Genomic DNA, 26,587 nt, shown 5'->3' on the forward strand with positions numbered 1-26,587 from the left:
AGAATGCCAACATTGATGTGGTTGATGCAGTTTTCCTGAGACCAAAACTGGTGCATCTTTTCTTTTTTTATAAACAGGAAAAAAAAAACCCACAAATCTTTATTAAGTGGAGATATATTTACACTAGAATAAAAATTGCTGACTTCAGCCTGCTACGTATATGCACAGTGCTCAACAGCACCCAAGAATGCTAGGATGCAGACCTTGCTCAGAGAAGCATAAAACTGAGTGGCAACTCCCAATCAGACATATTTTCATATGCAGTATGAAAATACACACACATATATTTTCCAATACATAATCTTATAAAATACATAATCTGTATGGAACACAGACACCATTAACGAGGTAAATTGTTATAAAATTGCACTCAATATTGCATATTTTGAAATTCAGTGTCAACAATCTCTAAAATATATTTATTCTACATCAACCAGAGTATGGTATAATTACTTCGGTGTACTTTCTTGAGTTCCAGCAAATCTCTGATGGTTTTTGGGCCTAGGGATTTTTTTTTTTTTTTTTTTAATTTATTTTTTTATTTATTTTTTTTTTTTAATTTTTTTATTAATCAAAAAAAAGAAAAGAAATTAACACAACATTTAGAAATCATTCCATTCTACAAATGCACTCAGTAATTCTTAGTATCATCACATAGATGTATGATCATCATTTCTTAGTACATTTGCATCGATTTAGGAAAAGAACTAGCAAAACAGCAGAAAAAATATAGAATGTTAATATAGAGAAGAGAATTAAAATAATAATACTAATTATATATATATATATATAAAGGAAAAAGAAAAAAAAACAAAAACAAAAGATACAAACACACAAACAAACAAAAAACCATATTTCAGGTGCAGCTTCATTCAGTGTTCCAACATAGTTACATTACACTTAGGTATTATTGTGCTGTCCATTTTTGAGTTTTTGTATCTAGTCCTGTTGCACAGTCTGTATCCCTTCAGCTCCAATTACCCATTATCTTACCCTGTTTCTAACTCCTGCTGGTCTCTGTTACCAATGATATATTCCAAGCTGATTCTCATATGTCGGTTCACATCAGTGGGACCTTACAGTATTTGTCCTTTAGTTTTGGGCTAGACTCACTCAGCATAATGTTCTCTAGGTCCATCCGTGTTATTACATGCTTCATAAGTTTAGTCTGTCTTAAAGCTGCATAATATTCCATCGTAGGTATATGCCACAGTTTGTTTAGCCACTCGTCTGTTGATGAACATTTTGGCTGTTTCCATCTCTTTGCAATTGTAGATAATGCTGCTATAAACACTGGTGTGCAAATGTCCGTCTGTCTTTGCCCTTAAGTCCCTTGAGTAGATACCTAGCAGTGGTATTGCTGGGTCGTAATCCATTCTGCCATTCTATGTCTTTTGATTGGGAAATTCAGTCCATTAACTTTTAGTATTATTACTGTTTGGATAATATTTTCCTCTACCATTTTGGCTTTTGTATTATATATATCATATCTGATTTTCCTTCTTTCTACACTTTACTCCATACCTCTCTCTTCTGTCTTTTCGTATCTGACTCTAGTGCTCCCTTCAGTATTTCTTGCAGAGCTGGTCTCTTGGTCACAAATTCTCTCAGTGACTTTTTGTCTATAAATGTTTTAATTTCTCCTTCATTTTTGAAGGACAATTTTGCTGGATATAGGAGTCTTGGTTGGCAGTTTTTCTCTTTTAGTAATTTAAATATATCATCCCACTGTCTTCTAGCTTCCATGGTTTCTGCTGAGAAATCTACACATAGTCTTATTGGGTTTCCCTTGTATGTGACAGATTGTTTTTCTCTTGCTGCTTTCAAGATCCTCTCTTTCTCTTTGACCTCTGACATTCTAACTAGTAAGTGTCTTGGAGAACGCCTATTTGGGTCTATCCTCTTTGGGGTGCGCTGCACTTCTTGGATCTGTAAATTTAGGTCTTTCATAAGAGTTGGGAAATTTTCAGTGATAATTTCTTCCATTAGTTTTTCTCCTCCTTTTCCCTTCTCTTCTCCTTCTGGGACACCCACAACACGTATATTTGTGCGCTTCATATTGTCATTCAGTTCCCTGATCCCCTGCTCAAGTTTTTCCATTCTTTTCCCTATAGTTTCTGTTTCTTTTTGGAATTCAGATGTTCCATCCTCCAGTTCACTAATTGTAGCTTCTGTCTCTTTAGATCTACCATTGTAGGTATCCATTGTTTTTTCCATTTTTTCTTCCTTGTCCTTCACTCCCATAAGTTCTGTGATTTGTTTTTTCAGATTTTCTATTTCTTCTTTTTGTTCAGCCCATGTCTTCTTCATGTCCTCCCTCAATTTATTGATTTGGTTTTTGAAGAATTTTTCCATTTCTGTTCGTATATTCAGCATTAGTTGTTTCAGCTCCTGTATCTCATTTGAACTATTGGTTTGTTCCTTTGACTGGGCCATATCTTCAATTTTCCGAGCGTCATCCATTATTTTCTGCTGGTGTCTGGGCATTTGATCAGATTTCCCTGGGTGTGGGACCCAGCTGGTTGAAAGCTTTTTCTGTGAAATCTCTGGGCTCTGTTTTTCTTTTCCTGCCCAGTAGGTGGCGCTCGTGGCGCTCGTCTGTCTGCACGGCAGTCGGCCCGGGAAACCGCGCGTGGTGGTGGGGGTCGCTGGCCGCCGCGGCTTGGGAGAGTGCCGGTCCTAATTGCCCAGCTGGCCCGAAACGCCAAGCGTGACGGGAGGGCCCCACTATCCAACGTTCCCAGTCAGACCGGGGAGCCACGTGCGTGGAGGGGACCCCAGTCGCCAGCCGACCCGGCCGGGAAAACGCGCGCCCCTCGGGTAGCTCACCGCAGCAGATTCTCCCTGCCCGTTCAGCTGTTCCAGAATGGGGTACGCTGTCTTTTTTGTCTCTGTCGTGACTCCGGGGGCTGTTTCGTATTATTTCTGTTTCTTTAGTTGCTTTTCTGGAGGAGGAACTAAGACCCGCGCGTCTTACTAAGCCGCCATCTTCTCCGTGGGCCTAGGGATTTTTAACATTGTGAATTGTACAGATGAATAGCTCTAATGCGTGATGATGGTGATAAGATAAACTTTAAACAAAGAATTACTTTTGAACCAGTATAACACAAGCATTGGAAGAGAAGAACATTTAAAATGAGCCATCTTCAGAATTCATAAACTGGCTGATTCCTTGCTTATTTTCACGATTTAAGGCTTCAGAAAGCAAAATCAGTTAACGCTGAGCCACGTGGTTCAGTAAAGAGGTACTGTGATACATGTACCCATTAACCTGGCAAATTCTCACTGACCTCAGAAGGCAATTACAGTGCACATCTAAATTGTTAAAATGCTTTCCAGACCAAAAGACAACTTTTCCTTAACACTCTTTTTTTTTTTTTTTTTTTTTTTTTTTTTTTTTTTTAAACATTTTCTTGTTTTTTATTGTATTCTGTTTCTCCGTTTTTGTTACATGGGCTGGGGCCGGGAATCGAACCGAGGTCCTCCGGCATAGCAGGCAAGCACTTTGCCCGCTGAGCCACCGCGGCCCGCCCTCCTTAACACTCTTTATCCGCAATACTCAAAGGATATTTTCACACCGGTATGCAAAAAATAGGGTTAACCTCAATCTACAAAGAAAATGCTAAAGCCAACAGTTAGTTCATTCAACTTTCCTTCATTTTATGGACGAGTACTGAAAAAGAAATCATATGACGTGCAATGATGCGGTAGATGGAAAGAGGTTTCTCGGGAAATCAATTAGAAGATCAAAACAATTGCTTTTTAATGGAGCTTCCTGGAATAATTGTCTGTGTTTGGAAGATGACTTACCAGTGATGCCATCTGATTCTTGCTGTAAGTCGCAGTACCACAGTCGATTCACTGGATCACACCCTTCCCTTATTGACAACAAGACATAGCGCCCATCGTCAGATAACTATGGAGAAAACAAAACCAGGGCCATGGGCCAATTAGAACATATTCTCTGGGAGATCATTATTAAATGTGAAGTGAAAGATAAAGGTTAACCACAAGGGCAGTGTCTTTACACCAAACTTAAAAGATCTGATCAGAAAGTTAATAGAAGAAAAGATGAATATCCATTTTAACTGCTTTGCCTATTCACTCTCAAATGCAGAGTTGAATAGAACACAGTGAAATAATTAACTAGAAAATAACAGTAGACATCAATGAATGCCATCATGACTTCAATATGATTTTTAAGTTTCTAGTCTATTCTTCAACTGAAAATACATACAATCTGTCATTTTGAATATTAATATCCTTGACTTTAGAATTTCTTCATGGGTCTTGAAGTAAAATGGATATGGATACAAAGAAGTTGCTTGTGGTTCCCAGGAGTTACATTAACAAGTATTTATTGAAAACCCCCTTCATTTATATCTTTAGTCATCTCTACCAAAACGTGTTGGAGATGAGAGCTCTGCTCTCTTGTGGATTTCCTTTTCATAAACTTGGGTAGCAAAAGGAATCTTAAAGCACGTTAAAAAAACAAATGCAGCAAACATTAAACTATTTTTTGTTGTTTTTACATTTTTCATATTGTCTTTATTTTTCAAAAAATGCTTTCTGCTGATTATCTTTGGCTACTTTGTTAGAGAAAATATGAATGGTTCTACATTTAACAATACAAGAAAATAATTACATCTATTTAAAGCAGCACACTTTCTAGTAGACAGAGCAAAATCTTCATTTCGACTAATACCTGTTGTTCTCAGATTTGTTCTGTCTGTAACAACTCACCTCTAACCATGGTAACTGCCACAAAAGGGAATCTGAAAATGACTCCAAAGCAACAAGGAAGAGAATGAAATGTGCTTTCTATCTCGCTAAAGTAGGACCAGCGGAGTTTAAAATTCTCGTGTGCCAAAGTCATCTATACGCTGTATGAAACTAAAATTAAGTGAAACTAAAATTAAGTTTCTGGATGCTAGCAAACTATTTCATTATGAATTACAGTGAATTAGGCCAAATATATTATTTTCACAGTATGCAGACTAAACAGCTGTTGCAGATGATGGGGACATAGGTAGTGGTGGGTTGTTTCTGTTCCGTTGCATTTGGTAAACAGAATAGTATTTTCCTCTTATTGAAGCTGAAGTTTAAAAGCCTCACTGCCTTCCCCTGCCCATGAGACAGCCACTTTGTACCTTACTAGTAGCGCAATCAAATCAATACTCGACTGCTACCACAAAAAAAAGGCAGTGCACCTTTTAAGAAAAGGACCAGGATTCATATGAAAAGTGGCGACATGGGCACCTGTGAGGTTATGGGGGGGGCTTGTGCTGAGGCATCATACTGGCTGTCAGGAATGTTTGTGGTATCCCCTTCATACAGCTGGGGTATCAAGGAGGAGGAAGCTAAGACCATGTGGTGAGGGGTGCACAGCGTGCAGTGGAGCCGCCAAAGAACTGGGCTCCCAGCCCACCGGACCTCCCTGGCATCTGGAAGCCAGGAGTGATGATGCCATCATGCACAGGCCAGAGGTTGGGGTACTGGCATGGGGGCAGGAGCTGCAGTCCGAGGTGCGACCAGTTGTCATGAGATTGGATCATGGACAAACATGCAGATGAACTGTCAGAATAGGATGGTGAGTTGTTCTGATAAGTATATGGACTGGGGTAGGGAGCTGAATGGTGGATTCTCAGGGCGAGGTATCTTTCACAGCCATGTGAGGAGTGTGTGAGAGGATCTCCAAACTGATGGGCTGAGGGGTGGACAGAGCAGACTCATTCCAGGAATGAGCCACCCTCTGAATGAGAGTATCTCAGCTTGCTAGTTCTCTCCGGGGTTCTTCTGGCACATGCTGTGATCGCTTTTTTCTGTTGCACCAAGGGAAGCTTTTGCAAAAGAACTATGTTAAACTTTAAGAGCTGTCATCTCATTCTGGTGAGCTGTCACTGTTATGAACTGGGTCGTGGGAAAAAAATGATTGGTGATCATCTGCTATGGACCCTCAGCCCTCACTATATGGCTGCAGGTTCATATTTATGTAAGGCATTTGACATGGTCTGGACCCCACCATTGAGCGTGCCGGTGAGTCCGACTTTGCTGAAGGAGATGGAAGCCTTCAGCCAGTGTGCTTTGAAGTTGGGCAAGGCAGGGTGGGTGTAGGTGCAGCTGGGCGCCAGTGGCTCAGGCTTCCCCTCCAGCACCCACTCCCCATCTACGTACTTCCAGCCCTGGGCGTCAGGTGCCATGAAGTCCAGAAGGAAGAACACATGGCGTTGGGGTCCAAGCTCATTGGTAAGTAACTCTGAAGCACAGCCATAGCTCTCTCTCTTCCAGGCTGATGTGCAGCTCATGCTCCATGGAGCACTCCTTCTCTTTGCCTGCCTGAAGCTTAGTTTCCACGATGCTTAGCAGATGATCCTCTCAGTATTGCAGGCCCTTACCTGAACTCTCAGGCACCTGGGGAGCCAATCCTGCCTGCCCCCTCCCCACCACTCCCTAAAGTCCCAACTTGGATATCCAAGAGCCACCTTCTACTCCTCCCAGTGGTCACTCTTCCGAGAGAAGGGGCCACTCTGGCCAAGAACAGTGAGGGCCCCCATGTCTTGGGCATTGAGCTGGGAGGAAGGTGATTGATGGAGATTTGTGTGTATATGTGTGTGTGTAAGTTAAAATGGTCCCACTTGAATTACAACAAGGCATTACTAGAGTAAGTCTCTGGGGACTAATAAATTGTGTTGAGTTGTCAAAATGCATATAAATGGTATTTAACTATATGTATTCCTTTGCAACTTTTTTTTACTCATTTTTTAATTAATCCATGTTGATATATGTAAATCTAGTTCATTCATTTTAACTGCTATACAGTATTTCAGTCTAGGTACTGTATTCCAGTCTAGGAACACACCACAATTAAGTCATTCATTTTCTTACCAAAAATTTTAGATTGTTACCAATTTTTTTCCTATTACAAACAACCATTTAGTAAATATTCCTGAACATATTTACTTTTAACATTATGTAAGACATATTCAAAATATATAACTAGAAGTAAAATTGCTGGGTGGCAGCACATGCTCATAATCTACTTTATTAGATGTTGTCAAATTGTTTTCCAAAGTGGATGCACCAATTTACACTCTTACACAACAGCAGTATATGAGAGTTCCTGCTTTTCTGCATCCTCATTGTTATTATTTCTTTTGTTTCACTCAACAAATATTTGCTCAACACCCATAATACACAAGATATTTTTCAGAGTGTTGAAGATACATCAGTGAACAAATCAGGAGAAAAAAAAGTTACATTCTAGTGGGGGATTCAAACGCTTAAGTATAGAAATATATAGTATATCAGAAGGTGAAAATGCCATGGAGAAAATGAACAGGTCTGGGTACGAGAAAAAGGATGCTTAGGAAGGGACTGTAAATTTAAATGGAGCACTCAAGGTAGACTTATTAAGAAGGTGTGGTTCCAATGTCTTCTGTCATGAATTGTTTCGGGTGAGAAGTCGGCGCAATTTCTTACCTTTGTCTCCCTATAGCTAATGTGTGCTTTCTTCTCTGGTTGCTTTTAAGATTTTCTTGTTACCTATGGTTTGGTTTTCTACAAATTGATTATAATGGGCTTTGGTGTAGTCTTCTTTGTATTTAGCCCACTTCAACTTCTTAAAAGATTTAGCAAATTTGAAACATTTTTGGTCATTGTTTTTCCTCCTATCTATGATTTTGCTCCTTCATCCCCATTCCAAAACTCCAGATACAAGAATGGTAGCTCATGTGGCACCATCCCACAGGTTAATGAGACTTTCTTCATTATTGTTTCAGCTTTTATTTTATTTCTTTGTGCTTCAGCTGTATGGATAATTTCTATGAGTTTGGATAGTTTCTATTGCCTTGTTTTCAAGTTTGCCAATCGTTTCTTATAGAGTGCAAATTGCTGTAAAACACATACAGTTTTTCATTTCAGATAGTATATTTTTTTAGTTCTAGAAAAATGTCACATTACACACAAAGAATATTGGGAGTTTCTCTGCTCAATACATTAATGTTTTCTAACCTTATAAACATCACTAAAGCTTTTTAAATATCCTTGTCTGTTAATATTACTATGTATCATTTTTGAATCTGTTTCTTTTGTCTACTTTTTCTCATACTTTTAAGTTACCTTTTCCTGCTTCTTTACATATCTACTTAATTTTCAAAATTGGATTCTGGACATTTTAAATATTGTCCGGTGAGTTTTTGCGTGTATATATGTATGTTCCTTTAAAATGTTTTGAATTTTATTCTGGCATGCAGTTAATTTGTTGGTGGATCATCTTGTCCCATTCAAAATTTGCTTTCATCTTTGTTAGGTCATATCTACAGCCCTACTGCTAAGGCATGGCTTTTCTGAAGTCTATCCTGATTACCCAACATGGTCCTTGAACTCTGATCACAGAAAATGAAAATCATCCAGCCTTATTAAATCTCTGGTAGTAGTCAGTTTACAGCTTCCTGGTAGGTCTTTGCACAAATCATGGAATCTCAGCCAATGCATGCACTGCTAAATAGTCAGCCAAAGACTCAAGGGAATCCTAATGTAGATTTCTGGAATTCTTTCTTTTGGTACTCTTCCCAGTAAATTTCAGCTGTTTAGGCCCCCCTGAAGTCTGATCTTTGGATCCTTAGCTTTTTTGGATATATACTGTGCCAGGGTCCAGTAAGTACCTCCAGGAGAAAGCTGGGACAATCGTAGGACTAATCTCTCTCTCAGGATATCAGTCCTGCACGGCCTGTTGACCAATGTCTGAAAACAGTTGCTTCATCTATTTTGTAGTTTTCTAGATGTTTATGGCAGGCAAACGAATCCAGTAACAGATGTGTCATCATGGCCAGAGGCAAAAACCTGTCATTATGTTTTAAGGCTTAAGTGGGTCTCCTGCAAACAAACATAACTTGATTTCATTTTCAAAATCCAATCCAAGTATCTCTGTTTCATTTTCATTGTTACTGATAGACTGGCTTCTACCTTCTTAATTCACAATTTCTACTCACCTTGCTTTTCCCTTCCACTTTGCTCTTTATAGTATATTAATTTAATTTTCTTTATAGTCTTTTTATTTTCTTCTTTTTTTTTTTTTTACATGGGCAGGCACCAGGAATCAAACCCGGGTCTCCAGGATATCAGGTGAGAACTCTGCCTGCTGAGCCACTGTGGCTCACCATATAGTCTTTTTATCTTCTTTGATAGGTTTGGCAGATATATATTTTATTTCCAGTATTCTTTTATATTTTCCCTAAACTTTTAATATACATAACTAATAAACTAACACATAGAATTCTAATTCCACCCTATTTTAAAATCTTCTTAAATTAAGAGCATCATTAACAATCTCACAATTATAATTTCCTTAAATATAATAGAAAGTAATCTCTTTAATAATCCTTCACACTTCTGCTCTCTTCTTTAAATAAAGACAGAATCATTAAAATTCAGTGTTTAAAGTCATGCTACATCAATCATAAATGATGGTTAATTTAGTTGTAGTGATTCAGTCAACAGAAAGATAAAGCAGTAAAATTCACTGCAGGAGTCATACCAAACTTTCGATGACAGCTGTCTTAAGCAAATCTAATGAGTTTTTCTCAGCACTTCTGGCTGGACTGAAGAGTTGTAGCAGTTTATATTTAACTTAAAGCAGGAATTCCCAAGGTTCATTACTGTTGGGAATGTTCTATAGCCATGAAATAAAAATTGCTAAACTGAAAATAACTCGGAATTTTTAAGTGCTCAAGCTCTGAGATCTCAAAATCACTTTTAAGTCATCATCCCCCCCCCAAAGTAGATTAAAACAGACCTTCTTCCACTAAAATGTAATCAATAACAACACATACTTAACCACAGCACTGTACTCAGACTACTAGGAGGCATTTTTAAAGATAGATTCTGGAAATCAATTTCAAATTCTGGGAGGTGAAGATAAATACCATGTTGATGATGAGGACACCTGAATTTCAACAGAATAAAGCAACTCTCCTGACAGAAAGATAAAAAGCAAACAGGTAAGTAGGTGAGACAGGGGCCCACCAGGCTTCCATGAAACAGTATAAATTCCAGTTTGCAAAATGCTGTTGTTTTCCCTTAAAGCAACATGACATCAGCTGGAGTAACTGTGCTCTCTGGAAATAAATAATCTCAGTCACAAAGCACTGACTTTTTATGCCAGCACTTCAATAACATCAATCTGACCATGAATGAAAAATGTAATTCCTAAATCTGCTTTTCAAAGCTTCCTTCTAATTTATGCCTCTATTATTTCAAACAAATTTTCCTTAAGTCAAAAGGAGTTGACCTCATGAAAATCTACCATTTATGTAAATGAACATTAACTACTAACAAAAAAATGCTAAGAATTACTATAAATGAAACATCTATATTTGCTGATATCAAATTCATTACTTGCATTCCTAATAATACCAACAGGGATGAAAACTAAAACTTTTTATCATTATTATTATTATTATTGTGTGTTAAAAAAAACAAAAAGGATTTCCCTTCAGATACAATTTCCTTCTCTGAAGCCTTATGGTGAATTACACTTAGGGTACTGATTAGACATTAACTGGAAAATTTTAATTGAAGCAGCAGAAATAACATCTGTATTGATGACAATACTTGGAAGCAGGAGAAATGTAGGTGTACAAATAATGTGGTATTCTACAGATGACCTAGATAATACCTGGTAATTCACTGGTACTTATTTCATTATCTACAACCAAACACTGGATTATAGATTTAAAAAAAAGCAAAAGCAGATGTCACCCCCCACTCCCATATGCTGTCACTGTAGCTAGCAAAAAGGCATGTTTCCTTGGGTTAGAAGGGACAGAATATCTCCAGGCTTTAAGGAATAATCACTCTTCCCTTTTCCCTCCAGCAAGCTCTTTTACAAACTTAATTTCCATCTCCACTGGAGTGGCATTCGGGTGAGGGTCTCGAGTGAAATTGAAAAGGCTGCTCAACTCACTTTAATTCAGGCTATCTGTGTCTGCCACCAGTCATGGCAAAATGGGCTGGTCCAGGCTAGTCCACCGAAGAAGTAACTACCATAAGCTCTGAGGCAAAAGCCTTTCAATAGCAAGCCACATTCCTTGTCTGGGGGTGGACAAAGGTTGAAGATGGCCACTGCCACCAAAGTAGCTGGTTGTAACAGGAGAATCTAGATGCCAGCCAACTTTCTACATCCTCAAAGAAAGACTCAATTCACCATGTGTCACCAGAGACATGTGTTCACCAAATGGGGGAGTCAGAGCTGAGGCTGTTTATTTAGTCAGCATTTACTGAGGGGCTACCTGCTGCTGAACTAAGTTCTGGAACACAAAGATCTTCGAGGACAGGGCCCTCAGGAACTCATCCTCAAGTGGGAGAGAGACAGAAAGACACAAGCACACATATGGGGGACACCATATATCGTAGGACATCGATAGCGAGAAGTACAAAGTATGACAGGAGGGTCAGAGGGTCACCTGACTGGAGGGGAACTGCGAGAGGGTGAGCTCTCACAAGGCTTTTAGGAAGAGATGGCCCCAAACTGATTCTTAAAGAAGTAGACGATCTCAAAAAATGGTTGCCTGAATATTTCCGGTCTTAAAACTGCTGTTATTATGGGGCTCTGGTGTAGAGAGCTATGCCTAATATATACTCAGACTAATATATTCATTCTCATGGATGCCACTCACTGACAGACATCAGCTTCTGCAGGAGATGCCCTGTTGCACAGAAGCACTCACTCCCCCAGCTGTGGGTGTTGGCAATAGACTGTTCTCAGCTGAGCCCCTGTCGGGACTGTATCCTTAAGCTGGAGAGAGCCACGTGTCCAAGGCCACCCATACTTTTGAGGTCATCACACTCCCAGTCAGAATGGCTCAGAAGGGGTGACCTAGCTCAAGAGCTCCCTGTAGGTTTGGCTGAGGCCTTTGTAGTGACAGCATCACAGTTAATTTCTGCCTGTACTTCCTTCACGCCCTAGCACAGGTGGATATTCTGAAGGCACAGTCAGCTTACCAGGGAACCTGACCTGTGACAGCACTCAGGGTACCAGAGATGCCCTGTAAGTTATGTAGTATATAGAACAGCACACTTTCCTCCAGGCCTCTGGGTTCCAACAACTTTCCCCGGGGCGATTCCTTTCTGCATCTCCATCTCCAAAGGGCTGGGCTGAGCTGTGAGTGCCGAGATGAGGTATGCTGAGCAGCTTGGCCTGTGCTACACTGAGTTTCTCATTTAAGCACCAGCCAATTAAGTCAAACATCATTCATTGCAGCAGGCATGCCTCCTAGCCGACTGCAGATGTAATCAGCAGCAGATGAGGTTCACGTACCATTGGCTCACGTTCGCAGCAACAGAACAAGGCACCTTCACCTGGTCAAGTTGACACCTGAACCTAACTACCACAAGCAGCAACCAGAGAACACATCCAGGGATGTAGTCCCAAAGAACACATTTTGAATAAACTGTGTCCAGTTAACACCACAGGTGTGTGTGATGCTGAGCCATTCAGAACAGAGTATTAGGCAACTACTCCATTTGCCAAAAGACTGTCAGCTCTACAATCAGCTCATTTGATGTTTAAAGAATATTAAGAATCTACAGAAAGAAGTGAGTGTGAAATAGATGCTGACATGTTAACAACAGCTGTTTCTCTGGAGAATGGAATTTTTGCATTTGATTTTACTTTTAGCAATAAACATTGTTGTTATTATTATTACTAACATCATATTATACTTAGTATTACCAGCATAATACAAATTTTAAAGCAAGTCACTTTGGCTATTTTCAGCTCAATACTGATAAGGATAGCTACGCATTCCAAATGACCTACATAAGCAGACTCTATTCATGAATACGATGTTGACAAAATGAACAGTCATTACATTTTAAAGCTCCCAATCATGTATCTACAAAAACACATCTTTCAAAACGATGGGACACAGAATCAATATAAGCACACAGCATAACAGACTTTTATCAAGCATAAAATTTCAGTGAAAATCCCGTAAACAATTTTATGCCAGAATTACTGAAATCCAGAGCCAGGGGGTCTTCTGTTAATAAACAAATCTTCCCAGGTATGGCTGTTCTTTAATATATATATGTTTATTTCCACATCTAAACCATTTTAGATGTGGAAATAAACATATATTTCCAAGGAGCGGAAATTCCTTCATAATTTGCATCTACATACACTTCTCCAAACTGAAGAAAGTCCTTCCTTTTACACATTAGGATAAAAGAATTTCTTGGGTATAAAAATGTCTACAAAAAGACCAGTGGCACTTGAAATTGTCCTGGAAATCTAACAAAAGGAAAAAAATGAATTGTAATTGCTTTGAGAATTAATCCTGTCACTCAGAGCAGAAAACTTTACCAACTGTATTTCACATGCTCATTTGGATTTCTTTTATAACAGCTGTGAATCCTAACAACATCCCTTAATATTAGGTTCAACTGCAAAAGTTAATTTGGGAAAACTTTTAAATGCCAAACTAATCACCTACAATGATGACTTTTCATTTATAGGACTCATTTATGGGTTTGTAATAAAAATAAAAGACGGTTTCAGTTACACAAGTACAGGGTAGCCACAAACGCATGTCATCGTATGCACAAACAAAAACATTTCTAACAGGCAGTCATTAAATCAAACTACCCACCTTTTCTAATACAGCAAAGTAATTCAGCCACAGGAGATAAAAAGAAATCAACCCAAATATTATATGATGTGTTGTCTGGTATGCCAAAACCAGATAAAATAGAAAATTTTAGGTAAAGAAAAGCCATTCGAAGTAAAATAAATAATGTAGCTCTCTTCACATGATGTGACAACTATTGATCCTCCTGTACCTGGCTCCTTCTATGGCAGATACACTTGGTTATTCAAATATCTGTCTGTTTTCCTTCCTCCCCTACTGAACAACGAGAAGGGTCAGGTGAGCTATGTGGCCGATCAGTAAATCCATCGTTACATCTACAAAAACAACTCTCCCATGCCAGGAGCTGGGTTCTGTGCAAAGGGCAGCACAGCTTTCCCGCTGTAGTCCCACCCAGGTCTCTAAGTAGGTTCCCTGCCTTTCCAAACAAGGCAGTTTCTCACCCGGAGATTTTCATGCATACTAATCAGCACAATGAACATTGTCACTTCACGCAGAGCTGAGGAAAGAGAGGGAGGGTGTGATGAGCTTCAGGCAATGCCTAACAGTCCAGTTAGGAATCTACCCCCAGAATTACTAGAGAGAAGCACTAGGCCACTTCTGTGATGAACAGAGGGTACCAGTCTCCAGGAGCCAGGGGAAAATGCAGGAGTCACTTGGACGGCACAAGAAACTGAAGGTCACTAATCCAAACAAATGCCGGCAGCCTCGGGCTAATTGCTAAAGGAAAGGTAAAGACGGCCACAGTGTCTTATAAATGACACGCAAAGCCAATGAGGGGGAGATGCTGTCATGAGTCCCACGCCTCCATGCATCATTCAGAAATACTCATATGAAATAGTCTGCGGGACAGAAACATCCTCCGGAAGTGTCAGAGCCTGTACCCTAGCACAGCGGCCAACACAAGGGCTTACGAACTACTGGGGGATGCAAGCATGGACTGTGCTTACTAGGAACAGGGCTGCTGAGTGATAACTGCTCTACTTCAAAAATATCCAACAAGTCTGGGGCAGATGTTGCCTCGGGTATGACATGAACTCTAGCAACTGTGCATACTCTCTAAGGCGAGGATGAATGCACCTGAGGCCTTGCTGGTAATTCCTGTATGTGACCCTCAGTGAGGGGAGTAGTAAGGGGAAGGAAATTCACAGATAGTGCTTGACTGTGCGTCAAGCATCAGGTGATGCAGTTTACATTGTACAGATACATACGCAAGTATGTAAATATATAATTACTAGGCATCTCAAGTAAAAACATAAAAAGGGCTCATGGAGATACGTGATAAATTTTAAGATTGGGGACTACCTTTGTAAAAAATCCTTTTTTAAAGAATTAGGTAAAGTAGAATTACATTCTCAATACTGGATTCCAGCTAGGAGTGGCTGAGCATTTTCCCCTTAATCCTTTATAAGCGGACTTGATACATTTTCAATCTTCATTCTAGAGCACCCTCTGCTGGGAAAAGTGCCTCAAAATACTGCTTTGTGGTTTTTTTCAAATGTTCTACAGTTCACTTTAAAATAATGAGTGTTGTGGTTTTTTTGGTCCATCAGTTTGGTAAGAACATTCTAGAGCATGGCAATTTCTGCTCTTCCACAATCCTGTTCTTTAATTAAAGTCTCACTGTTTACACGAAATGATAATTGATAGCTCTGTCCATACAAGCCAAAGCCAGATATCTGTCTCATGCCATACCCAGGGACGTGAGAGCTCTTTGTTTCCGAGAGCCCAGCAGCTTGGAGGTGCATGGGAGATGCTGAGGGCAGGAGGCCGGCCTCGCGTGCTCGGGTGGCAAGTGAGAAGGGCAGTGGTGAGCACGGCTCAAACATCCAGGCTGTAGCAACCCAAAGATGTGGCTTTCCAAGAGGCCAAGAGGCACTAGGAAGGTAGTTTCCCTTGAGTCATCGCTAAAGGTGGAAAAAGGAGAGGGGGAGGGGAGAGCAGTACGTCCTCAAGAGAAGCTCTCAGGTAGGGGGAGAGTGAAAAAGGCCAGCCAGAGAATTCATGCCCTGCACTGGGAAGCAACGCAGTACAGAGGTTCAGGATGGAGGAGGGTCTCACTACCAAAAGAAGTCACAAAGGAACTGGCATCTGGCAATACACCGTGACAGCAGGCAGCCAGGAGAGGACACACAGCTCTTTTGTCTGAGGAAAAACTCCATACCCCTTCTCTAACTTCTCTTCCCCCTCCAAGGCCACTGGAGAAACCAAAATGGCCTGAGTGACCAAGAAGAGGGGCTGAACAGAGCCCTGACCCTCACTGTTGGTTCTCCAAGTGCTCACCAAGCTTAAGCTGGAGAGAAGAAAGATATAAATCAGAGAGACCTGGTATTTTGCTTTGGCCTGCAAAGGACATTTAATAACATTTCTAAGACTGCAACAAGTTCAGACAGTGATAGGTTCTGCCAGGGAGGAACCGGTCATCCCGGGGAGAGGTGCTGTCATAGGCAGGCATGGCTCAATGCAATGGCAGGAAAACTATAGTTGCTTCCTGACTGTTCCACAAACCAAGGCAAGAAAGACCTGTCTGTGCAGGAAGACAGAGGAGGGATCCATGAAGGAAAGAGATGAGTCACAAGAAGATAGCATCTAGGATATAAAAGGAAGACCTCAGTAAACTTGGATTTGTGGCAACTGAAGTAGAGGACAGCAGTGAGCTAGAGAGACAGACAGGGACACACAACCAGGGACCTGCCCCCGCTGTGCCCCTCCACCCACATCCTCTCTCAGATCTAAAGTGCACATTCCACTTCCCTGACCCAGCCTCTTCCTTGTCACCCAGGAGACTGCCTTCAAGAGTCTGAAAGATGCTGTGATAAACCTTCCATCTAGATACTTTGAGAACGGAAAAAGCCCTGGAGGAAACTAAGGAAATACAGACTTGGGAGGCTGAAGGGACGTGCCCAAGGTGACACAGGTGGGACTAGAATAAAAATCTCCCAATCTCTATCCATGGGCAGCTCCACCACTAACACACGGGCTCTCCTTTCACGGACATGGTCATGAGTAAATATGCTAGGTTTGAAATGACAATCCCCAAAGCAAGGACTTAAAAAATGAAAGCCATGAATGTAGCACATGGACTTGGTGCATAGTTATGAAGAGGACTGCTGCATTTCTCTAAGGGGAAGGTCACTAAATAAACACTGTTAGGAAAGCGTTTGCTTAATTTCCAGTGGGCATCCTGAGTGCTAATCTGCACATCAGTCATGGTGACTCAGGGTCAGCCAGTGCTAGACTGTACTAGCTTCCTGAACTCCCCAGGCTTTAGCACACTTCCTTGAAGGGCACAAGAAACTTCCTCTTCAAGGTTTATCTGGATAATCTGGCCTTCTGGAGGGGGAAAGCTGGAACCAAACCATCCATTCAGGATGAGTCTGAGGCTCCTGAAGGTTTCTCACCTGCAGAACCATAGAATTCGTGTTCAAACGACAAAGAGTGTGGATGCTCAGAAAGACCAGGTGGGGCAGAGTGAACCAGCCAGACCCACCCCAGCAACTCTAACAACTGATGGGGCAACACCTGTAGTAATAAAAGCACCCAAGCAGCTGGAATCCTGCTGAAGGGAAGCCTACACCCATGCTGTTCCCTAGGCCCACTCATTTCCTTATACGTTCCTCTGCATAACTCACTAAGGAGGGCTCTGATCCCACGTAAAGTTCCTGAAGACTGCCTATATGTGCCCTTTGAGTTTTTTTTTTTTTTTTAACAATTTCAATTTGCACTTGTGTGTGCGGCACAGATGCCAGGTCTCATTTCTTTAAACAGCCATCACCTGGCAGGGAGATAAAGTAGCATGTTGGTTAAGAGCTCACAGGCAGAGGGGTCTAACATACCCACCAGGTAGTTCCAGCAACTGACTTGCTTTCTCTCTGATATTTAATTTTATCAATGCAATGGGATGACTACTTCTTTCTTAAGGTGATAGTAAGAACTATATTAAATATGTTATATCTACTGAAGGGATCATAGAACCAGACCACTCAAACTATTTAAATCTAATTTTCCATTGCCTAGCTAGTAGAATTAAATATGTGTAAGTTAAATGCATATTATGGCTCCATGACATTTTTAAAAATTAGCTGCTTCAATCAAATGCTCATAAATAGATCCAAGCAACAGGAGTTGCATATGTTTTCTATACTGGTATACATTTTCAGTATACATGCCATTCTACCAACTAAATGATTTTCCTTAATTAAACTAGGTCTGCTCCAATGAAATTATTAGCTTGTGAAGCATAAACGTTTTTCTATGAGGACATATTTTTGACTTTATGAAGAATCCGGAGGGAATAAAATTTGATTATTAAAATGTAGTTTTAGGCTTTCCCTATCAATAATTGCCACCCAATCCCCAATAAAAAGGTGTAGAAAAATGACTGTTTTGGGTTTAACAGGTAGCATATGCTCAGGTAAAGGTAAAAATGTATATTACTTTAGATATAAACACCTATTAATCAGAGTACGCACGAAGGACTAGGTGTGAAGAGACGCTGACCTAGGAAGAAAACGTACTATATATAAACAATATATAAAATGCGAACTACAGAGCCAGAAAAACTAGCACAAATGGGTTATGCAAGGAAAATGATAATAGTAAGTAGGGTGAGGAATTGGGGAGAAAAAAGAGTCCCATTGTCAGGTACTAAAGCATAAGGTCTGGGGGGGTGCAAGGATAGTTCAGTGGTAGAATTCTTGCCTGCTAAGTAGGAGACCCGGGTTCGATTCCCAGTCCATGCACTTGCCCCAAACAAACAAAAATTCAACAAATGGTGCTGCAATAACGGGATACCCGCATGGAAAAAGAATGAAATGGGACCCCCTGCCTTACAGCATACAAATAAACATATAAAGCCTATACATTCATTTTAGACATACTCCATTAAGGACTAGACAGAGTTGGCAAGCTTTTTTCTATAAAGGGCCAGAAAGTAGATATTTTCAGCTTTGTGGGTCATACGATCTGCTGTCGCTGAAGGAAATCAGGCACAGACTGTGTGTAAACAGATGAATATGACTGAGTTCCAGTAAAGCTTTATTTATGAAAACAGGCAGCAGGCTGGATTTGTTCTGAGGGCTATGGGTCACTGACCCCGCTCTAAGAAACAAAATGAATAAATAAATAAAAAGACAACCAGAACACGGTATGTCTATGCACATGGGCTAAAATACCATGGATTCCATTCTGTCCCTTAACAAACCAGACCTGTGAACAAACTTGAAATTAAAAAATGTTCCTTTCCTACAAAAGTCTCTCCGAGAAAAGGTTAAGTGGCTCAATGAATACAAAGTTCCTAATTGGATTCCCACCATTCCCACTAAAAATAGGATGATATCCCACCTGCAGTAAAACATTCCAAATGTTTCTCTCTCTAAAAAGATATTTCATAGTAGCCAGAAATAAATGGCAAGAGTCAAATTCTTATTTCAAGAATGAATAAAGAAAGTTTTTCAGTTGATTATCAGGACACAGACGATAACTGGGGTCAGTGAATTCAAAGAAGCCTCACTTCAGTAGAGGTGGGTCATTTACAAAACCCTCAAGGAATGGATACCTAAGACGGGGAAAAAATGTCTAAAAGATAACTTATTTTAATGCAAAAAATAAGTGAACAATGTACATGAAAACACATTTGTGTAAAAAAGGAAAGGAAAAACAAACACACACACTCCCCTCTTTCTTCACACTCTCATTTATATACACAAAGAAAATTTTTGGAACGAGACTCAGATCTTAGCTCTGAGAAGGACTCCAGAGTTTTGCAATGTTCATGTTTCACTTTACATGAACCTGTATTTCTACTTTTTTTTTTTTAACCATAAGTGTTGTTTTTAGTATTAAAGAATTTTATGTTGAGGCTTTATCACCTTCATTATTACACATCAATTGGAATACCCATGTTTTTCACGAAAGAATATTAAATCAAAGAACTCCTTAAAGAACTCACAAAGATCATCATACCACATTAGAATATTTGTATACTCTATTCATGGGACACGATCTGTTGCGTAAAATTTCAGTTGTACAATACCTCAGCTCCACCCATCCACTTAGGCTCATCAGGAAACTCGGCACACAAAACATCCTCTGATTGATCAGTCCCCAGGACATGGTAGCAGAGCTTTTGGTGGAGATTGGTGGATGTCTCCGTGCCTGAAGAAGTTAAAAATGTATACTGAAATGCAGCTGGCAATTAAAAAAAAAATCGATTCCACCCATATTGTACAATGGTAGAAACATTTAAAAAGGTAGATAACAGGTTACCACCCTAGAAATAATTCACATATATCTGCTGATTTGGGAAGGAGTTATGAGACTTAACGTTCTGACTCATTCTTTTAATTATGAAAAAATACCAAGTATTCAGGACAATGACGGAACAAAGAAATAATACTATAATTTAAAAAGTTTTGCAACACTTGGTGATCTTCCCTGGGGTTTCCAGAAATGTGGGTAAAGGTCATACTGTCGGAACTGCTTAGCTTCAGTTCATAAGGTCCTCACCTCTGTCATACAGCCCAAGTGGCCACTGAGGTCCCTCTAAGAAGAGGGCAGCAGAGTTAGGGCTGGGAGATATTGGCTTTCTTAAATCAATCACAATGACTAATCATGATTACTGTTCCCACTGAAAGCTGGCGGTAAATAATAACTTCTATGTTTTTCACAAGTTAACAATAATCAGTAACATTGTTCTCTAACAGGAATTGACCCACCATTCAGTCTGTGTCCCAGAACTTGGGAGCCAACATTTTCTAACTCTGGTGCACCCTTAACACAGGCAGCTATTTAAAATGTACAGAGCATGGATGCATTTTTTTTAGCCAACAACTCTGAATGAAAATCCTACCATTGGCTCCTCTTGTAGTTTGCTGGTGACTTAAGAAAAATGCAATAATCAAAAGGCAGCAAAAGTTAAATATAGACAAAAGCAATCAAAAGCATTACAGGGCTCTCTCTCTTTCTGTTTGCCTTTCTCTGTCTCTCTCTCTTTCTCTCTCTCTTTCTGTCTGCCTGTCTCTCTCTCTGTCTCTCTCTCTTTATCTCTTTCTCTCTCTGTCTCTGTCTCTGTCACTGCTTCCCCCTCATCAGTTTGACCAGTGGGTTAATTACTTTTATGTGTTAAAGCTTTAAAATAAGTTAATAAAATTAATTAATTAAAAAAAAGCATTATAGCCTTATTCCCAACTCAAATGGGTGGAGAGAGGGGTGCAGAAAAGAAAGAACATCTAGAGATGAGATGATAAAGATACAGCAGGTGCAGTAAAAGCACTGTAGGAGCTTTGCTTCTTGCCAGCCCCAGGCTCTCTGGGAGGTTACCAAGACACTCCTCTGAACATTGGTTCCTAATATCTCTATACAGAGAGAATAAAAACCTGCCTGTAAATACCAAACATGATAACATAAATGCCATATATACACCTTGTGGGAAAATGGGGAGGCATAAGGATGATGCTGAAGATGCCTGTAACACAGTAAAGGGACAAAGCCACAGCCCTTCCTGGCTGGGAGGATGTAGAGTGAAGGGGGAAAAAAACAAACACTTGAAGACAACAGGAGCTTCACGCAATTGCAGAGGAAAAGAACAAAGGTGTGTGCAGGAAGGAATAAGGAGAAAAGTGACAAGTTAACCGCTATTAATAGGTCACCTGTAACTTCTGATGGGGGAAGAAATGTGATTACTGCAGTAGGAAAGTGGGATCAACTTGACACCATTACTAACAGGCTGGTTTTATAAAATATCCATCCTCCCCATGATTACCTTGGTAGGTATAACACATGGAGTACTGATTGTGATAATGGCCCCATTTTTCATGGAATCTATTCTCTCAGCTCTTGAATTACAGCTAGCCTTGTGACCTGCTTTGACTAACAGGATGCAGCGAGGAGATGCTGTGCCAGTAATAAGCGCAGGCTTCAAAGAGGCTTGCCCCTTCGGCTAGTTTGGAACTCTGCTGAGCTGCCATGTGAACAAGCTCGAGCTTGAAGATGAGAGACCACATGGATCAGGGCTGAGACAGCCTGGATGTCCCAAGTGAGGCCCCCAGACACATGAGATGGTCAAGCGATGATCAGCCAACTGATCCGCAGCTGATCAGAAACATGTAACACAGTCCAGTGAAGTCCAAAAGAACTGCCTGGCCAACCCACAGAATCATGAGGAAAAGTAAACGATTATTAAGTCACTAAATTTGGGGGCAACTTGTTACACAGCAAAGCCATAACTGATACACAACCCTCTGAGAAAACCTAGTACCAGTTCAGACAATCTGTATGTAGGGTTTAGCTTCTCTCCCTAGTCACGTAAAGTCGTCCCTCCTTTTATGAAAGAAGTGCTTCTTCCAAAGTCTTAACTTACCATCACTTTTCCCATCTTGTTGCGGATATGAGTTATAGAACATTCCCTTCCCATCATGGGTCCAAGCCATACAGCTGAACTTGACTCTTTCAAGCACATCTGGAAGTTCTTTGGCACCTTCAACTTTCATGAACTTGATCGTCACCCAGTCTGAACCACTGGCACTCAGACCATAAGCAAAGTATTCCCCATCTTCACTGAACGCATAGCCTACAAGGCACAGGAGAAATTGTCAAAAATGAACAAACCCTAGCCTTGCCCACTGCGATCTGCACTGAATGACGAAGCTCTGTCATATGTGGAAGCAGTGTAGCAACAGAAGGAATTGGAATGAGGAACCCTGGAAGCCCAGCCCGTGTCTTACAGAGTAGTCCTAAGACCTTGGACAAATTTCCTCTTCTCTCTAGGCCTCAACTGCTTTGTCTGTAATATAATATAGTATTGGATTATATGACCACCAAGATGCTTCCTTTTCGAGATTTCTACAATTTAACAAGCAGTTTGGTTAAAGACAGAATTCTTCTGGGACTTTTGACCTATTTATTTATATCCTAAAACAAATAAGGGAAGAAGGAATAAGGGGATAGCTTTTAGGGTAATGACTGAATTATGACACATACTGAGCAACAGGGAGAAATTATAGTCATTAGGTATTTCCTGAATGGATTCGAAACTCTTTGAAATCCCTCCTTGCAATCTCATTTTCTGGCACTCAGGGATTAATATTCATTGACCACCGCAGGCCCGAGGTAAAGCCTGGGGGTTTAAAATGAATGCTCACAGAGCATGCATCCCAAAAGCAACCATGAAAAAGAAAGAAAAGCAACTTTGCCTATAGATTGTTACATGACATCCAATTATTTACAGCCATGACAGATAAAATGTTGTCATCACTATGGAATGTTTCTTGACAAAAATTTACATGCTGTATTTTGACTTTATTAATTATGAAGTATGCAGAACAGTTGGCATCATATCTCTTATTAGAACTGTGACAACACAGACCTTCTCTTAAAAGGTTTGCTAAAGTTTACCAGAGTCTGAAAATTATCCTAAGAAACTTCATAATTTTCAGACTTTCTACTATTTCGCATAGAATTCCTATTAATGGGAAAATAATTTAAATTTGCACAAGAATTACTTATTAATTACTTCTAATTCCTATAATGCATCCAGGCTGAAACATATATAAATGCAGAAAAAGAATCTGGAAGGTGACCAGAAGAAAGATATTTGCTTTTTATTCTACATAGTGTCATAGTGTGTGGATTGTTAATATAAAATCAGAATTATTTTGGAAAACATTAAATAAAATATTTTGAGTTGAAATATTTATTGTAAAAAGTCATACACTACCAAATGCAGCCAAAGGTTTACCCATATAATTTCCCCTATACCACTCTCAGAAAACTCAAGGACTGTTAACCCATACCTAATTAAACTTTTCACCCACTAGGGCCTTGTGCAAGGTAAGCATTCCATAAAGAAGTCACTGGAATGAATTATCAGAATGAGAGGTGAGACCATGTTACAATGAAGTCCTTCTGAATGGGTTGCAAGATAAACTGCTATTAAAACTAAGTGCATTTCTAACACAGGACATTTTACTGCACAGAAGTGTGTATTAAATTCGTTTAAAATTCTCGGCTCAAATTTGAGGAAGAACGCTCTTATTAAGCTAACAGGGCTCTTACTGACTGGTAAACAAAGGAGCATCCTGTACATATCCTGTACACAGCTTATGGGGGGCAGGAGACGTCTGTGCACAGACATGACTGAACAGGGCTCTTTAATGCCTAGCTAATCCATTAGAGAGGACTTCAGCGTTCCAATTTATCAATTTTGTAGCACCTAACCTATGTCTATGCTTACTCACAAACAGAAAATGCTAGAGGGAAAATGCTGACCCAGATTCCCTAATTACATTCAGGGTATTATCAAGAACCACAAAACTAGAGAATCACCTATTGTCTTGCCCTAGATTGATGCTTATGGCACAACCTCGAGTGATCTTCTCCATGGCCTGCAGAGGAGGTTACTTAGGGACAGTTATTTAGGACACGTATGGCAACTGCAGGCAAAACTTATTCAACTTTTAAATCTGCATCCTCACTGGACAAGGTAGCCAGTTACCCAATTTCTACAGGACTGTTTCTGCTTTGTGCTTTTAATCGTAACATACGGACAAATTAACTAGATTTTAAACCTCTGATCACTTTTTTCTTTTTTCTAGGAAAAACAGTTCTCATAAGCATTCTTCCCTGTTTTACATCTACAATTGGAACATTCTTTGTACAGCTTAACTATCTTTTAGAAGAGGATTTTTTTTTTCCAGCCACAGATAGGTCTCAGGGATATTATAGGAAATGATGATGATACTTCAAGATCTCAGAAGCCTTAGAAGCAAATCCGGATCTAATGTGAATTATTCTCCAGTTCTGCTTCACGCCATCTGACTGGAAGAGGGATGTGACTATTCATGTGTTCTAAACACACCGCGCAGAACTTAACTTTCCTGACTTTGCGTGCGCATCTGTTTTACGACACAGCCCACATCGTGCCTGGCATTTCAGAGGTTTCGGACGTGGTGGTCAGCAAGTGCGGAGCTGCGAGTGAGGGCCTGGGGACAGACCACAGGTGTGAAACACTCACCTCGGAGCGCCACCGTGCCATCATCAGATAGTATGTTGGGGTCAAGGAACACTTTGGCCTCACCCTCTAAGGAATCCTGTACATATAACACTCGTTGGTTCTGCAAACCTGTATTGTAAAAATAAAAATACCTGGGGGACAGAGATGGTCTTAAGTTAGCTGTGGTTTTTTTTTTATTTGTGGAGTAAAACCAAACATATATAAACTAAAAGAAAGCGGGAAAAAAGCCACACAATGATGCAACCAGGCCCGGACAGCGACTTGGTGGAAGGTCAGGTCCCACTACCTGCCCGCAGCAAGGCACTCAGAGTTTGCTACTGGATCTGTCTCCTGTCTTTGAATAATTTATTGTAATTATGCACATTAGCTTTAAATAAAGACAAATAAAGATAGCTTTATTTTCTAAAATTAAAACTGATAATCAAATAAAGCAGTAACTTTTTCTTCTAAAAACCAAGAGAGCAAATTTTCTGATGTGAACTGCTGATGATTCCCATCCCTTTCCAGGTTGCTAGAGCAAGAGGTCAACAAACTTTCTCAGCAAAGAGCCAGGCTGCAAATATGTTAGGCTTTGCAGGCCATATGGTTTCTGTCCCAATTACTCAATTCTGCCTTTGTAGCAGGAAAGTAGCCATGGACAACAGGTAAATGAATGGTCATAGCTGTGTTCCTATAAAGTCAGGCAACGAAAGAAAAATAAAGAATTATATGCAGTCTTTTCAAATAGAAAATCTGATGTTAAAAAGTAAAGTTCATGACAACAATCTCAAATCTCTCATTAAAAATTATTTTCAAAAGTAACAAACAAACAAACAAAAAACTGCACAAAAACCAGGCAGTGAGGAGAGTTTGGCCTACAGCCTGTAGTTTGCCTATCCTTGTATTAGGAAATCTATGAAAGTCTAAAGGAAATTAGTCACAGTAGCTTCAAAGAAATTGTCTAAAAGAAAGAAAAAAATGTTAAGTGGGCATTAAGCTAAGAGGTGAATCCGTACAAGTCACTTCCTGTCCATTCCCATTCTTGGATGGCAGATACTGCACATACTGAAACATTTTCAAGTAGTGTAAACCAAAGATAACCAATATGAGAAACAAACAAATCTCTACAGCTATCTATGAATCATCCTATCTTGATATCCTTCAGAGCTAGATTTCTTCATAGGCTCTATCACTCCATTATATTTCTGAACATTTATTTTAAGAATTTGGATACTAGCCAATAAACTAAAAAATACTCTCATATTTAAGCAAAAAAAAAATGGAATGAATCAATTTCTTTTTTTTTTTTTGGTATGCTACATGACTGGGGTCACGTTCATTCTTTTTTCATGTGAGTATCCCCTTATTGCAGCACCATTTGCTGAATTTTTCTTTGGTTGGTTTTTCATTTGTTTGTTTGCTTGTTTGTTTTTTGGGAAGTATGTGGGCCGGGAATGGTACTTCGGTCTCCTGCATCGCAGACAAGAACTCTACCACTGAACTACCCTTGCGCCCCTTGTAATGAATCAATTTTATAACTAAATTAGCTAGAATTTGTATAATATAAGAAAGCTTCCCATTAAAACAGTAAAAAGACAAGTACGTGAAAGTACACTCACATACCGTTTTCCTTTCTTGAAGTGACAACTATACTTGGGATAGTCGTACAGTTCAGTCATTCTCTCCTTGTATAAACCTCGGACAGGACACTGCTCAAGAAACGGCACAGTGATCTTGTTCTGGGCCTCCACGAAAGCCTGTGGAGAACATTAAAATGGACAGAGCAAGTCAAATATAACATTTTCCATGTTTTCACGTATGAATGTTATCCATCAATATGTATCAGGAAAAGCATACTTTCCCTCAATAAATAACAGCTAATGTTCACGTGGCACTAACTATGCACTAGGCAAGTATCGATTCATTTAAAACTGAGAATAACCTTAGGAGA

The 26,587-nt window shown here is 39.9% G+C and overlaps 1 protein-coding gene, 1 non-coding gene and 1 pseudogene across 6 annotated transcripts in view; 1 reads left to right on the forward strand and 2 right to left on the reverse strand.

Annotated features, from left to right (window-relative positions):
• PREP (prolyl endopeptidase) overlaps positions 1-26,587 on the reverse strand; it is a 166,554-nt gene that overhangs the window by 76,597 nt on the left and 63,370 nt on the right. For all 5 annotated transcript variants that reach the window (XM_077162524.1, XM_077162523.1, XM_077162522.1 and 2 more), the window contains 5 exons: positions 26,260-26,393; positions 24,658-24,788; positions 22,006-22,215; positions 19,681-19,802; positions 3,811-3,916 (listed from right to left, as the gene is read on the reverse strand). In XM_077162524.1, coding sequence (XP_077018639.1) covers positions 3,811-3,916; positions 19,681-19,802; positions 22,006-22,215; positions 24,658-24,788; positions 26,260-26,393 — 703 coding nt within the window. The remainder of the gene's footprint in view (positions 1-3,810; positions 3,917-19,680; positions 19,803-22,005; positions 22,216-24,657; positions 24,789-26,259; positions 26,394-26,587) is intronic.
• Positions 3,928-11,417, reverse strand: LOC143682428 (T-box transcription factor T pseudogene; annotated as a pseudogene).
• TRNAS-GCU (transfer RNA serine (anticodon GCU)) lies at positions 18,318-18,388 on the forward strand. Its single transcript has one exon. It is a non-coding gene; the product is annotated as a tRNA-Ser (tRNA).

Source organism: Tamandua tetradactyla, chromosome 5, assembly GCF_023851605.1.
Source record: "Tamandua tetradactyla isolate mTamTet1 chromosome 5, mTamTet1.pri, whole genome shotgun sequence".
In the NCBI taxonomy this organism is placed as follows: Eukaryota; Metazoa; Chordata; class Mammalia; order Pilosa; family Myrmecophagidae; genus Tamandua; species Tamandua tetradactyla.